This window comes from Dipodomys spectabilis, unplaced genomic scaffold (assembly GCF_019054845.1).
Source record: "Dipodomys spectabilis isolate Male_0828 unplaced genomic scaffold, ASM1905484v1 ptg000125l, whole genome shotgun sequence".
In the NCBI taxonomy this organism is placed as follows: domain Eukaryota; kingdom Metazoa; phylum Chordata; class Mammalia; order Rodentia; family Heteromyidae; genus Dipodomys; species Dipodomys spectabilis.
Window position 1 is genome coordinate 21,343,696 of NW_024870802.1, and position 16,011 is coordinate 21,359,706.

General features: G+C 38.2%; 1 protein-coding gene across 4 annotated transcripts in view; it reads left to right on the forward strand.

Moving 5' to 3' along the window:
- Positions 1 to 10,199, forward strand: part of Pank1 (pantothenate kinase 1) — an 89,259-nt gene extending 79,060 nt beyond the window's left edge. For all 4 annotated transcript variants that reach the window (XM_042689208.1, XM_042689202.1, XM_042689205.1 and 1 more), the window contains exons 5-7: positions 353 to 476; positions 6,590 to 6,715; positions 8,803 to 10,199. In XM_042689208.1, the coding sequence (XP_042545142.1) occupies positions 353 to 476; positions 6,590 to 6,715; positions 8,803 to 8,862 (310 nt within the window). In that variant the 3' untranslated portion in view covers positions 8,863 to 10,199. The remainder of the gene's footprint in view (positions 1 to 352; positions 477 to 6,589; positions 6,716 to 8,802) is intronic.
- The last annotated feature ends 5,812 nt before the right edge of the window (positions 10,200 to 16,011 follow it).

The following is a 16,011-nucleotide window of genomic DNA, read 5'->3' on the forward strand; positions in this document are numbered from 1 at the left end:
ACACTTGATCTCTTGTCCTTAATTGAAGCACTGAGACATTTGGCTCTCCATGCTTGTGCTTAAAATAAGGCAACTTTGAAAGAAGGTTCTGGCAATCTACAACAGTTTCCTTTGTTCCATTCTTGTCCAGATCTAGAGACATTGAGAAACTTTCCCCATGAATAGCCATACTACTTTGTCCCTGTTAAGAAAGGGGCAGGTAGCCATCCATACAGTAATCCTATCTGCTTACAAACCATGGTAGCAAAATCAGGCCATTTGAGTTTGAAAAGTTTATTCCACAGTACCTTGGTGGAAGTGTGGATCCTGCTGAGGATGCTTCTGAACACTCTCACTAATATTTCCAACATAGTTTTGGCAACATGATGAGTAAAGAAAAGCGAGATTCCATCAGCAAGGAAGACCTCGCCCGAGCCACACTGGTCACCATCACCAACAACATTGGCTCCATTGCTCGGATGTGTGCACTGAATGAGGTAAGGCCTTAACCCAGGAAAGCTGTGTGTTATTCATGCATCACCCCTGGTACTGTGGAACCTGCGACTCTTTCAAAAGTACATATCCTTGAGACGCCTATCCTTTATTACATAGTCACACCTCATAGAACGGGAGGTGTTTTGGGATGAAGGAGGAGTATGCTTTTTATTTTTTAAGTAGACACAGGATGAAAACAAATGTAAACAAAATTCCAACCCATGCCATAACCTCTCTTAACCATCAGTTCTGCCTGTGCCCACCAAAATGTGAGAAGCTCTATTCATCCTTGCAAATCACTGCACATAAAAATGTTTCCACTTGCAATATTAGATCTTCTCTTTGCTTTCAGCTTCTTTACAGTGTTGCCTTGTGGCATGGAGTTCAAGCAGCATTGTACAGGGCTATCAAAGCACAGAGAGCTCGCTACAGCCAAGGCCAGCCAAAGTTCCAGGCATAAGAAGGGGTGGAGCTGGTAACAAAGCTTTATTAAGAAGTTTTGAAACATTACAATATGGGAGAAAGAGAACTCTTTTCTGAACTATGACTTATAAAGTAAAACAGTTAACTCTCTCTCACTCTGACCTTTATGAGGAGCATAGGATAAATAATAGGAAAAGTATTAAAGAACCGTAGTAGATCAGTAATGGAGTTTTGAACTATATATCTTTAACAGAAACATGACATACCTATAAAAGAGAGATGAAATATTAGTGTACAATTAGTGGAGTTTCGTGCAAAAACACAATTCAGATCAAGAAACAACATTAGAGATCATTTAAACCCCTTTCAGGCTCCTCTAAGCTAAATAGTGGAATATTGAGGTTATGAGTCATTATATATATTATATATTACATTATATATAATGTTATTATATTATAGATAAAATATAATATAATTGGCTCTGCCTTTGAGCTTTGGCATTATAAAAAGTCGCTACCTTTTAAGATGCAGAATGGAGTAACTTTGACTTTTCTGGAAGTCTCTGGTGCAGATGGAATTTAAATGGGAGGCTGATATTCAGACAGAAGTGTATTCTAGAGAGGTGACTGTTCAAAGTCCACGTTGATCATGAGATTCATTTTCACCAAGGGTTTATTTTTTACCATTAACCTTTAAAGAATGTTTCTTTTCCAAGTAGCCAAACAAGCCCTAGAACTAGTATGTGCATAGTTGGCCATATAGTTGCAAGCTCTCAAAGGTCAGTTACATGGCAATACCCTTGCCCCACAGAGCAATAGATAACCTTTTCCCTACTTTCCCCAGAGCTGCCTTCTGCCTTGCATTCTGCTCTAATGAGCCAGCAAATCTTTTTACAGATACCATAATCCCTTTAGGAGAGGATATCTGACATTTTTCACTGTTTCAAAATGTAGCCATATTATATGCTGGTTTGAGCAACTACTTTACATGTTCCTATGGTGTTTATTGAATGAAAGGACTCATTATCTCAGGGTCCGGGTCAGGCATCTGTGCAAGCTCCCAGCAACTGGCAGCCTCATATTTCCCTGAGAGAGCAGTAACCAAGGCTCTACCTTTTCTGTTGTTGAAATCTTAGATCTTACCCATTTCATACTCTGGGGTACCACATACTGAGTCTAAACATTTTGTTAGCATAATCAGAATGCTGGGAAATGCTTCCTCAAAACTTTAAATCATACTATCTATGGTTTTGAATAGATAAAATTCTAAATAGAATTTAAAAGACCTGGGAAAGGACAGGAAAGACAAGGATATGAGCCACCAGTTTCACCCTGCTCTTCATGAACCTTACTAGATAAGGCTGCCCTTGTTTTGTTTTTTAAGTATTATTATTACTAGTAGTAGTATCATATGATGTATGCAATGTAGAATAAATTTATCTTCTTAAAGGTAGCAAACTCAATTTTACCAAGATATAATCCACAAACCATACAATTCACCTTTTACATGCTGTTCTATATTGTACTTTATCAGGCTTTTATTATGAAAATTTGTAAGTACCCATAAAGGAAGAAGAATAGTATTTAGAGAACCTTCAAATAACTATCATCTCAGACTAAACAGTTACCATGACTTGTTCTCACATATGCAAATGCTTTATTTGTCTTCTTCCTCCTTCTCCTCCTCCTTCTCTTTATCAGTCTACATATGTTTCAATATGCAACACCAAATATATTGCCTTACATTTTTACATAATATATAGAGACCATCCTTGGCAATCTAAGTCACATTTGTGTGTGTGTGTGTGTGTGTGTGTGTGTGTGTGTGTGTGTGTGTGTGTGTGTGGTTAATTGGAGAAAAGAGTCACACAGAGACTTCTGCCCAGCTGGCTTTGAACCACAGTCCTCAAATCTCAACCTCCTGAGTGGCTAAGCTTGAAGGTATGAGCCACTGGCACCTGGCTGAGTAACATCATTTTTAATAGTCCTCTAGCATCCTAACATAAATGTGCTGTGCTTGATTTGATTGCTTTTCTAATAGTATTTCCTTTTTTCAAGTGTTTACTGTATTAAAAGGCTGCAGTCTATTTATATAGAGTATATAAATATCTACACATGTATTTCTATGCAAATACTAGTATGATGATAGGATAAATTCCCAGAAGGAAATTGCTGAGTCAGAGGATATTTTAGTTGTACTTTTTGCAGATATTATAAAATTTGTTACATAAAGGTGGTTCTAATTTATTTTCCCATCAAGCAAAATATAAAATTAAAAGTTTTTCCCAAGAAGTTTGTCAAGCTTTTTGATTTTTTTTTTTTTTTGTTAGTCATGGGGCTTGAACTCTGGGCCTGGGCACTGTCCCTCAGCTCTTCAGCTCAAGACTAGAACTCTACCACTTGAGCCACAACACCACTTCTGGTTTTCTGGTGGTTAACTGGAATAAGAGTTTCACGACTTTTCTTGCCGGGGCTGGCTTTAAACTGCAGTCCTCAAATCTCAGCCTCCTGAATAGCTAGGATTACAGGTGTGAGCCACCACCGGCACCCAGCTGATCTTTTCCAATCTTTTTTAAAAAAAAACTATTAATATTATTTTATTGTGAAAATACCATCTAGAGGGGTTACAATTACATGAGCAAGGTATTGAATACATTTCTTACCAAGCATTGTTGTCTCCTCCTTTGTTTCCCTTTACCATCCCTTCCCTCCCACCTCCTCAGCTACCTCCCCCTCCCCACCAGAGTTGTAAAGTTCATTTTTCGACATAGTGTCTTGTACATCTCATTGTTGCAGTGGGTCCACCTTTATCCCTATTTAAACAATTTGTTTTTTCCCTTCCCTTCCACAAATTATACCAACATCAAATACAGGGGTTATATCGTGGGGGAGGGACATACAAAGCAACAAAAAAAAAATAACCTTATAAATATATTAGAAACAATAGCAAGAAAGGTAAAACATTTGAGTCCTTATCTTGGGGTTCATTTCGCCTAACATCAACTTACCTGACCTTTTCTGCTTGTCTCAGACATATACTAGTTATTGCAAATAAGAGAAACCATGGGACCCATGTTTCTTTGGGCTGGCTTACTTCACTTAATATAATTTTTCCAAGTCTTTCCATTTCCTAACAAATGGGGCACTGTCATTCTTTCTGATGGAGGCATAGAATTCCATTGTGTATATATATACCACATTTTCTTGATACATTCATCTACTGAGGGGCATCTGGGTTGATTCCATATCTTAGCTATGGTAAATAATGCTGCAAATCCTCAAAGAAACAACTGCCCAATAAATAAGTGGGCTAAAGATTTACAGAGAAACTTCTCTGAAGAGGAAAGAAGGATGGCCAATAGACATATGAAGAAATGTTCAACCTCTCTAGCCATAAAATAAATGCAAATCAAAACAACACTGATACCACCTCACCCCAGTTAGAATGTCTATAATCAAGAACTCTAACAACAGCAGATGCTGGAGGGATGTGGACAGAAGGGAACCCTACTGCATTGTTGGTGGGAGTGTAAACTTGTTCAACCACTTTGGAAAGTAGTATGGAGGTTCCTCAAAAGACTCCACATTGAGGGGCAGGGAAGGTGGCTCAGTGGTAGAGGACTTGCCTTGTATGCCTGAGGCCCTGGGTTCGATTCCTCAGCACCACATAAGCAAAAAGAAAAAAGCCGGAAGTGGCCCTGTGACTCAAGTGGTAGAGGGCTAGCCTTGAGCTGAAGAGCTGAGGGACAGCGCCCAGGCCCAGAGTTCAGGCTCCACGACCAGACCCCCCCCCCCAAAAAAAAAAAGACTCCACATAGAGCTCCCCTATGACCCAGCAATCCCACTTTTGGGCATTAACCCGAATGATCACAAACAAGACCATACTAAAGCTACCAGCACAGCTATGTTTATTGTAGCATTATTTTCCAATCTTATAGGTAAGAACTTGCACCTTAATATAAGAGAGGTTAGGTGTTTTCTTAGACTTAATCACACTAGTATTTCCCTTTTGCCTATGTGAACAATCTATTTACCTTTTTTAAAAAATCTATTTTCTATTGGATTACTGATCTTTTTATCTGACATTAAGCAATTATTTATTACTTAGGTAACAAATTCATTTTATTTGATATGTACTGATAGGCAATTATTGTTTCCCACTTGGAATTTTGTGGTGATGTTTTTCCCTTGAATAAATGTTTGACTTTTGAATAAATAAATGAATTTTAATAGATGCAGAGGACTGTGTTTTTGACTCAATATTTTTTAATTGATATTTTCCTCTAGTCTGATTTTCTTTTGAGAAGGGGTCATTTTGCATTTTTGCCCACCTGGAATTTATTTGAAACATGGAATGCTCATCATCTTTGAACATCAGTTCCTCTGGCTTTCTACCAGGGTAATTCAAGACTGTGTTTTTAGCAGGTTCTACTTTAGAGACCCTAAATTTAATGAAATTTCTCTTTAATCTGAGTTTCTTACCTTGGATATTCCTTGAACCTCTTATTCGGGGCAGCTTTTAGCTGTAGTTCTTTTTTGTTTAATGGAAATTTATTATAACTAGTCCCCAACTCCTTCATCAGTGGAAAATTTTCAATAGCTAATGGCCTCATGAACATGCACTGTTAAAACTTGAGATAGCTTGGGGAGGGGAAGGGAAAAAACAAACTTTACAATTTAGGTGGGGAGGAAAGGGGGGGAGTGTAGTTGAGGAGGTAGAAGGGAAGGGATGATAGGGGAAAAACAAAGGAGGAGGCAACAATGCTTGATAAGAAATGTACTCATTACCTTGCTCGAGTAACTGTAACCCCTCTGTACAGTATTTTCACAATAAAAAACTTATTTTATAAAAAGAGATAGTTAAAAGGTGATATTCCAGATTGTGATGTCTCCTGAAAGATTAAGCAACTTCAAAGACTCCTTGCCTTTGATACGTGACCACGGCAGTCAGCTCTGTGCTCTGTGAGAAGCCCCTGCAGTAGACAAGCCGAGCTCCATCTTAAGTTAAGAAATATCCCCAGGAATGGGAAGTGTTGTTAGGGCACTAGAGCTAGAAACTTATGAGACTTGAAGCATGGCTACATGGTCAGGATAGGAGCAGAATGTCTGTAAATGTATGTTCAGAATGCAAATCTGTCCATGGTGGCAAATGCACAAATATATTTTTGTTACCATGATTTAGCCCATATGGTGATCAAACAGGTTATTGTACCATATTTTCTGAGGGCAGAGATGGAGTATTATTTCTTTTTTATATCTCAAACTCATTCTATGAACAAACCCATGCAATAGTTGTTTCATTTATGAGTTGGTAGAACAGTATTTTATATTTCAGATGGGGGGGCAGTTATTGAGGGAATTGCAAAAGAAATCAGTCAAACTTGAACTCTAGTTACTCTGTGTGTGTATGTGTGTGTGCAGCTGAATTTCATATCAGATTCAAATGCAATGTTACAAAGCATCATAAACTAACCCAATGTCAGTTACTGCTTTGTCCAACCAAAATCTCACCCTCCTATTCCTGTGAAATGCACCATCAGTTTGCTCAGCTTTGTTTGGCAGATACTGTAATAGTTCTACTTAAAATTTGCTTACAAGGCTCTACATGGTAACATACAGAACACTGAGTCTTCCCTAGATACTAATTTTATGCTGTGATTCAATTGTTGTTCTTTACCTTTGTTTTTTCCCAGAAGATTGACAGAGTTGTATTCGTTGGGAACTTTCTCAGAATCAATATGGTTTCCATGAAGCTACTTGCATATGCCATGGATTTTTGGTCCAAAGGACAGCTGAAAGCTTTATTTTTGGAACATGAGGTAAGTTGAGCTTACACAAACTTAAATTTCCTATGTGGAGTCTATCTTAGTGTGTCTGAACAGTTCTCCTAATTTTAAAGTTTAACAAATAGAAAAGGTGCCATTTTGCATGTATTCAAAAAGAAAAACTGTGGAAGCTTTCTTATTCAGTAATGGACTGGTAGTTGAGTAGTTGGAAGGAAGGAAGAAAGGAAGGAAGGAAAGAAGGAAGGAAGGAAGGAAGGACGGAAGGAAGGAAGGAAGGAAGGAAGGAAGGAAGGAAGGAAGGAAGGAAGGAAGGAAGGAAGGAAGGAAGGAAGGAAGATGTCAGTGGGAATGCAAGTATAATACTGTCAATAGAGGTATGGAGGTTTCCTTTAAGAATGAAATACAGATGTTAAGCACCAATGGCTAGCATCTGTATTACTAGCTAGTCAGGAAGCTGAAACCTAGAAGATTGAAGATTCAAAGCCCAGCCCAAGTAAGGAAGTCTACAAGACTTCATCTCCAATGAACTAGCAAAAGCTGGACTACAGGTGTTGCTCAAATAGTAGAGCACAAACTGTGTGCAGGAAAGTTGAACCAGAGCATGGGCATGAAGGCCCTGGCGTTCTAAACCTACTGCTGGTAAAAACAAACTTAAGTATAAATAGTTAAGAATAGTTAAGGCCCTGTGACAGATATTAATACTGAAAGCCCTCTCCCCCCTTCCCCCAGACTTTTTTTTAAAGCACACATAAACCAGTGCCACAACTTTTAGGGGTGGAGTAGAATAAGGTCCTACAATCTTCACTTTTTTTCCCTCCCACCAGAGCAGCCACCCCTTCCCCCACAATCTGCTTCTTAATGACATCTCCATGTAAGGGTTGTTTGAAAAACAACAGCAACAACAACCTCATAACGTTGAAAGGAATACTTAAGAAGAAAAAAAGAAAGTAACTGTTCTGGTCCAATGTAGTTGCCAAATTTAGCAATTAAAAAAATTCAGATTTCCAAGTTACTTTATCTGGCATGGTGTCCAGCATCCTTACATTCACATTTTTTGGCCTAATGCAGATAATACAGCCTAGAAGCTGTCAGTAGTGAAAAATCATTTCCAAGGTCATAAAGGTAGGTGACCAGGAAACTTTTCGAAGCTGTCTCTTAAAATGTTCTTAATATTCTTGAATTCACTTTGGTTCAGGAAGACCTTTCTGTAGAATACTATGGAGAGACAGCTTTAGGGAGACACTGGTTTGGTGGCTCTCTAACTCCTTTGGCCTTGGGATCTTGGGAGTCCTCACTGCTTATTTTTCCTTTCTCTTGTCTTCTCCTCTCCTGTCCTTTTCTCTCCCCATCCCCCTGTTGTAGCAACAACTGAGATCATGAGGTATTCTGGCACATCGATACCAAGCTCCGCAGTCACTCTTGAGTTAACATGAGAGGGGTAGAGTCTCCAGTCTCTGGGAACCAATTGCTAGTGACTGAATAGTTGCCTGCTGTCCTTCCCTACCCTAACTCATAAGTTGAAACCTTAATCCCCCAAATTGTGGTATTTTGGAGGTGGGGCTTTGGAAAGTGATTAGATTATGAGGACTGGCTCTCATAATGGGATTAACATCCTTATAAAAGAGACCCAAGAAAGCTGTCTATCCCTTCTGCCACCAGATCTTACAGCCAGGACAGCTGATCTTGCATACCTAAGAAATAAAGTTCTATTGTTTATAAGCCACCTGGTCTGAGCTACTTTGGTATAGATAGCAACACAACATACCAAGACAGAAATTCCTAAAATTTCCTTGCATTTTCACAGAGCCATGTGTTTTTATTTTATTTTATTTTGTGTTCATACTGGGCTTAAACTTAGAACCTGAGTGCTGTCTTTTAAGTTTTTATGCTCAGAGATGGTATTCTAATGCTTAAGCCACAGCTCTACTTCCGTCTTTTTGGTGCTTAATTGGAGATGAGTCTCAAGGACTTTCCATGCCCTGAGTTTGAACATCCATCCTCACATCTTAGCCTCTTGAATAACTAGGATTAGAGGTAGCCTTCTTAGCATTATTAGAAGTTATAGGTCTTCAGCTAAGGTTCAGAGACAATCCTACAGAACCTTTTTTATTGTTTTCTAGGGTTATTTTGGAGCAGTTGGGGCCCTGCTGGAGCTGTTCAAAATGACTGATGAGCAGTAGAGATAGATAACAGCTTCCTGTGAGGATGGAGAATTGACCTAGAGAAGGTGAAATCACCTTGGGATGGAAGCCAAGCCATCATGGCAGATGAACCTGCTGGATTTGTAAATTATTTACAATTCTTCTAGCTAATCTTTTACTCTTAGTTTTTAATCTTATGATTCAAAATGGGGGATATATAAGAGTTTTTTCTGTAAACTGTATTTAAAAAAAATTGTGCAGTGTGGCCAAACTTACCAATTTATGCATTAAGTTTGAAAATAATGTATGATATCTAAAAAGGACCGCAATATAAGTGCTGTTTATTATTCTTCTGGGGTTTACTGATCAGTGTGGTAAATTTTAGCTTCATTTAGTAATTACTCTAGGAGATGTTACCTTTACTTATATTTTTCATGACGTTTCATGATTTGCTGTTGGTTTCAAATGAAACTACAAATCTGGCATGTTTTACTGTGAACATTTGTTTGTTTGCCCTCTTTTTTTTTTCCTGTCCTTTCTGTTCAAATGTCTGATGGAAAAAAGAGTTCATCATTGTTTTTGTTCTCCAATAATCGCCTTCTCTCCTAACCACAATCTTCCTTTAAGACATTGTTCATATCAATCAAGGTGCTGACCAACTCAATGCAAAGTTCAACACATATCGAAAGCTCTCAAAAGAACCCAGGAAAAGAAGACTCTGAAAAGGGTTATCGATTTGAGTTTATAGATTGTTGAAATTTATTTGTAATGTTATTCTTTACAAATATAATGTTTCATTTAGATATGTGTTATGCTATGTAATGTTAAATTGAAATATTCTCATGGTGAAATGTGCTTACTCATGTATACAATATGAATGGAAGGAAATCCTTATACCAAAATCAAATTATAGGATGTCATGGATTGAGGTACCAGGTGGTAATAACTGTTTTGTACATGTATGTACCTAGGAACTTTGTAACAAGGCATCTTAAACAATAATATTAAAGATTTTGTTGTTATTTTATGTTTAATCCTAAACTCTAAAAGTTAAAAAGAAATTTATGATCTATGTATCTATTTATCCATTTATCATTTTATTTTAATTTTTTTCCTTTTTAAAGATTCCATTAAGACTAGTGGGTAACTTTTAAATGAGAGTCTTGTACATATAGGGAACACATGAGATCTAATGGTCTTTTGGGTTGAGCAAACCCTTAAAAGGGTTTTTTTTTAAGGCAATATAATTGCAAAATCTTCTCTTCTCTGCCTTCTAAGCACCATCTTTAATTGCCATATCTTTAGAGTCTTGACGAAGTTGATGCTAATTGAAGAATTCACTTGTCTGGTTGAAATAAAGTCTGTTTTTGTTGTGATGTTTTTAGTGTAGATGTTATTTTTGTTTCTTGATCCTCATTTTCATATTATCTGCTGTGTGTTGTAAAATGACTATGTGTTGTTTTTTTGCTGCTCTACAGATCATAATGTGACCCTATAAGTGTGGTAAGGTCCAAAACTATGTCTTCACTTGAAACTGCAGCCCTATGTGGGATTTTTTTTAAAAATTAGACTATTGCTCTTCTACATTAGACTCCTTAATGCCAAATTATCACTACTATAGTTGGTAAGTCTGAAGGAGTTTCAAAATTTGCTCATCAGAAATATATCCTAGCAACTTCTGCCTCACTTTAAAATAATTAAAGCAACTAAGGTGTTCTTTTAAAAATACATTATGTATAACTAGTGCCTTTTGGTGGTCTCTTTGCCCATTCTTCTATCAGGGAACAGCAGACCTTGAACCTACAAAGCATGGTTCTGCAAAAGAAATCAGGTTAAGTTAGTATGACTGTGTTATTTACTATCTGGAATCACTTGATCTGTCATTACACACTGAAAAACACCAGCTCAGCTGAGGAAATATATTATTCCATTATAAAAATATCAGTTGGATGTTGGCTTCCTTTAGATTCTGCATCACAAAGAAATTTGGCATGGCTGAAAAATTTTTGTATGGTGCTGTATGGCATTAGGACATTTGGGTGGTCCAGAGCATGGCTTTTTATTGTGACACAACTTCAGCTTGGATCCAGCTGTGCAGGCAGGTGGTTAAATGTTTCTGTAAAGCTCACTTTCCTCATCTGTAAAATAATAGGGCTAATTATAATTTTATAAATTTATAAATAATAGAGCAAATTATAGTTTTATATCCATAGTGGAAGAGTTTAGTACAAGAGTTGACACATAGCAAATGCTCCATTCACATTTACTGTAATCAAAAGTATGAATGTATAGACCCAGATGATTTAAACTACTCAGTGATTTCTAACCTTTTAGAATGTGGGGATTATATTTTATCATGAAGATCACAGATCTCCACATGCTAACTCATATCCAAAGCTCCTTACCCACCATTTCAAAATCTCAAGCTCTTCAAAGTAACCTTGATAATCCACTTCACAGCAAAAGCTGACTTGAACATTATTTATCAGAAGTATTAGGATTTTTCATATATGTTGTTGGAGAACTAGCAATGCATTTGATTATAAGATTACTAAGTAATGGATGATCCTGAATTTTAAACTATATATAGACCTGAGCATTTCAGAAAAGAGGATATTAGAAATATTGCATATTTGGGGTTATTACACTTGATATCATCCAGTCATTATTAAGAAGTTATTCTGTGTTGAGCTTCTAGCCTGTAATCCTAGCTACCTGAGAGGTGGAGACTTGGGAATCATGGTTCTGGGCCAGCCTGGACTCATAAACTTTCGCCTGGGCTAAAATAAGTCAATGAGACTGCAGCTGGGCACAGTAGTATGTGCCTGTTATCCTAGCTCTGTGGTAAGCCAGTGGCTTGACACAGTGGCACACTCCTGTTACCCCAAGCTATGAGGAAGCCCAATAGCATTTCAGCCTAGGCCAGCACAGGAATAATTGCAGACTGTACCTTGAAAATAACGCAGGCAAAAAGCTGAAATGGAGCTCAAGTTTAGACTATGTGCCTAGCAAGCATGAGGCTTGGAGCTGCCCCCTTCCACACACACCCCCCCCCACACACACACACACAAAGTACCAGGAAGGAGATAGAGACTAAGGAATAGTATACAACCTCTGTATCCAGCAGAGGAAGACAAAATCTCAAACCAAAATGTGTAACAATGAGTCCAACAAGCAGCATTCATCTATCTATTTGCAAATACACTAGTTAACAAAGTGAAGTTCCATAATCTCAAGCTTATGTTATAGAAGGGAAGACAGATACATGATTGGATGTATAGCATAATGTCAGCTTAGAGCTACAGGGAGGAAAATAAAAAGAAAGCTAAGCTCGAAAGGAAATAATTCTATTTAGGGAAATATGAAGGAGAGGAACTTATTTGGTTAGGATGTTCAAAGTCAGCTTCAGCCTGTCATCAGAGGTGGTCTCTGAACAGAGGTAAATGAAGTTGAAAACACTGTAAATACTGGTAATAAATATCTTTCCACTCCAGGCCAATGGGAATGGCGTTTGAGGATCTGTAAAGAGTCTAGTGGGGGAGAGGGAAGTAGAAGATGATAAGAGTGGTGGGAAACAGTTTAGGAGCAGTCCTGGGCCAGTTCTATGGAAAGTCGACAAGGGAGGACGTGGGCTCCACTGGAATGTGGACACTTCAGTCCACATTATCCCTGAGAAGGGAAATAGGAGAGTTCTGTGGAGTCCTTACTAATGACCAGGGACTGCCAAGTGGGCCAGGAGGGGAGGGCTTCCCAGTCAGAGCAAGCTGAGTGCACAGAAGCTCTGAGGGAAGGAACCGGAATCCACCTGCTTGGTGATGAGAGTCTGACCAGCTACTGGAAAAGAGAAAAGCAGCCCACCTATGGAAGGCCTTGTATTCCATACTAAAGACTGTGAACTTCTCTGTAGTCCATGGGAAGCCATCAAAAGGTTTCAGGTAAAGGGAAGCCAGAAAGTGACAGGACAGCAGTGAGTCTTGAGGTGAATGAATAAAGCAGTTATTGCACTAATGAGCCCATAGCACTGTTTCATTCTGGGGTTTATTTCCTCGAGTGTACCATCCTCTAATTGCTGTATCATGGACCATGATTTTTGCATAGTCAAGATGGTCATAGGAATCTTGGCAAATTTTTCAGGGTGGTGAAAACTACTCACAGCTACCTGTGCTGTGAGTCCAGTCACTAGTAGGAAATTTTTCAGTAGCAGATCTCACCCTTGCAAGAGAGAGAAATACTTGCTAAGACAGAATTCCTCCAAGTGATCAGAAACCAAGCACAAATTGATGAGGAAGACTTACTTCAGGCACTGTTTTCCGGGTCTAAAGGTGCTCATCCACTCTCCATCTGTTCATTTTGACTGGCATCATAGGTATGACATCAGAGACACTTGGCAGCCTTCAGGATGCCTTCAGTTGAGAACAGGGCTGCAAGCCTCTTCTCTCACTAGGCTTATACCCTGGTGAGATAGATATGAAATACATAAACCTATAGGTAATCAAGACAGCGTCTAGGCATGATTAAGAGAAGCAGGTGAAATGACGGGGTGGAATGAAAGAGATTCCCTTTGTCAGATGGTTTGGGATGTGTGGTCTTAGCTTTTCTGCTGGAACAAATTCACCTTGCTTTGGTCCTGGCTACCTCCTCAGTAAAAATGAAAGACAGACGCTGGGGGAAAACAGTTGGGTAACTAATTTATCTTCCTTAGAATACTTAATTTAATTCACTTATATATTTAAAATCAAGCTCATGTAAAATAACAATTTAGTAATGTATGCCACTCATTTCATGCAACAGTTTTATTTGGATTGTTCACTTGAATCTTCATTACTGATACCTTTATCATGATCTGAGTCATTTAATAATTTCCAGAACACAAGTTTATGCACTTTTAAAAAATGAATCTCTATATGGTATGTTGAATGTTTTGTCTTCGGCCAAGCCGCAAGAACTTATCCTCATGAGTTCTATTTCATTTTCTAAAATGTATCTACAGGTGATACAGTGGAACCATTTATGTAGAGCCCTTTAAAAGGCTACTTTACAAGTCTTCATCACTTGCAATACAAAAATAAAAAGGAAATTTGCATTAAAATCTTTGCCTCTTTTCTTTTACTCTTAACAAATAAACACTAAACATTCCAAACTAGAATTAATTGAGGTAACTCAATGTTTTTTTTGGGGGGGGGGGGAATTTGCATTAGGAATTTGTTTAAATCCAAAGCCACAATGAAAATATTGTAATAATAAGACACAATAATGGAGGAGACATTTGTGAGCTTTGTGAGGAGCTCAGGGTTCCCCAGAGACCATGTCCACTTTATTCATCATGGTGTCCCAGGATTTTCCCAGAGCTCAAAGCCATAGGTCCAGTACCCCAGGGTCCATATACTAAGTACTGATCACCATTTCTAAATGATAGCTACTCATCACATCATAAACCCCAAAGAGTATTTTTTGTGTGTGAGAGTATTGTGGTTTGAACTCAGGGCCTTTCATTTAGTAGGCAGATTCCCTACTCCTAGTCCCACTTTTCATTGGCCGTTTTTGAACTAGAAGAGTCTTATTTCCTTTCCAAGCTTGTGGTGAAACAGATTCACCTCTTTTAGGCTTCCCATCATTGCTAGGAGGACAGGTGTGTGCAACTTACATATAGCTTCCATTTGTTGAGCTTCCATTCTGCCCAGATAAGCCTGGAACCACCATCCTCCCATTCTGAGTCTCTCACATATTTTAGGGTTACAGGTATGCAGCACTGCACCCAGATGAGTTCTATGAACTTTCCTGCCTGGGATGGGCTTGAATTGTGATCTTCTCATTCTCAGTCTCCCAAATAGCTAGAATTACAGGCTTGAGCCAGTGGCACCTGGCTCACAAATGCTATGTCATTGTTCTTTCAAGCTCTCAGCTAAGTCATGAGGGTTTGTCTTCTTTTAAACATTAATCATTTGACACCAAACTTTCTCCCACTGGGCAGGGTGACACACATCTGTAATCTCAGCACTTATGAGAATGGGGCAGGAGTATTACAAATTTAAGGCCAGTCTGTACTACAAAGTAAATTGATAGGCAACATTTAAAGATTTCTTAAAATATTTTCATTCTACCCTTATAACCAACGGATGGTTTGTCAGATGATAGAATTTTAGCTTAGATAACACTTTTCTTCAGAATTCTCAAGGCACAGCCCTGACATTGTCATGATTCCAGTGCTGTTGTAAGCAAGCTTCATGCTGTCCTGGTTCCTAATCTTTTTATGTAACTATTTTTACACTTTCTTTTTAGAAACTTTTCTACTTCTGTTTTAGCTCTAACATGTACAAATATTGGAATTCTTCATTCTAATTTTTTCACTTACCAAAAAAATGAAACAAACTGAAGATCGGTGCTCTTTCCTTCACCTGTCAGAGTTTTAAGGGAATAGAAATCCTACCACCTGGAGACCTGAAGAGATAGGCAAATACAAACAAACAAAAAAATGACACCACAGAGTTATGCAGAAACTGCATTTAAGAAGATTCATCAACTTTTCGTAATACAAAATAAACAACTCAACCAATCAGAAATCAAAAAAAACATTCAAACTAAGAAAGGGCATCTCTGAAAACTTCTATCTTGCATCATACTCAATGTTGAAAGATTGAACATTTTTCTGCTTAGATCAAGAACAAGATAAGGGTATCTCTTTTGTCACCTCTAGTTAATGGTGTACTATATGTTCTAGCTAGGACAACCAGGCAAGAAAGTGAGATAAATTCAAACACAGATAACTCCACTCTTAGACATCCATCCATACACTTGCTTATAAATTCTTGGCAATGTTATATATACAAAAAAACCAAAATACAAATTAATGTCCACCAACCAATTAATGTATAAATACAAGGTGCATATTCGTGCACTGAAAGTTACATGGCTATCAAAAGGAATTAAGCATAACCAGACTCTAATGGCTTGCACCTGGATGCAGAGATCTGCTGATTCCAATTTGAAGCCAGCCCAGTAAACAAATCTGAGAGACTCTTCAATAAAATAGCAAACTTCTAGAATTTGAGGTGTGGCTCAAGTGGTAGAGTACAAAAAAAAGCTAAGCAAGTGTGTGAAGCCCCAGTTCAAGTCCTATCTCACACACACACACACACACACACACACACACACACACACACGCACACTTATGAGAATGGGGCAGGAGTA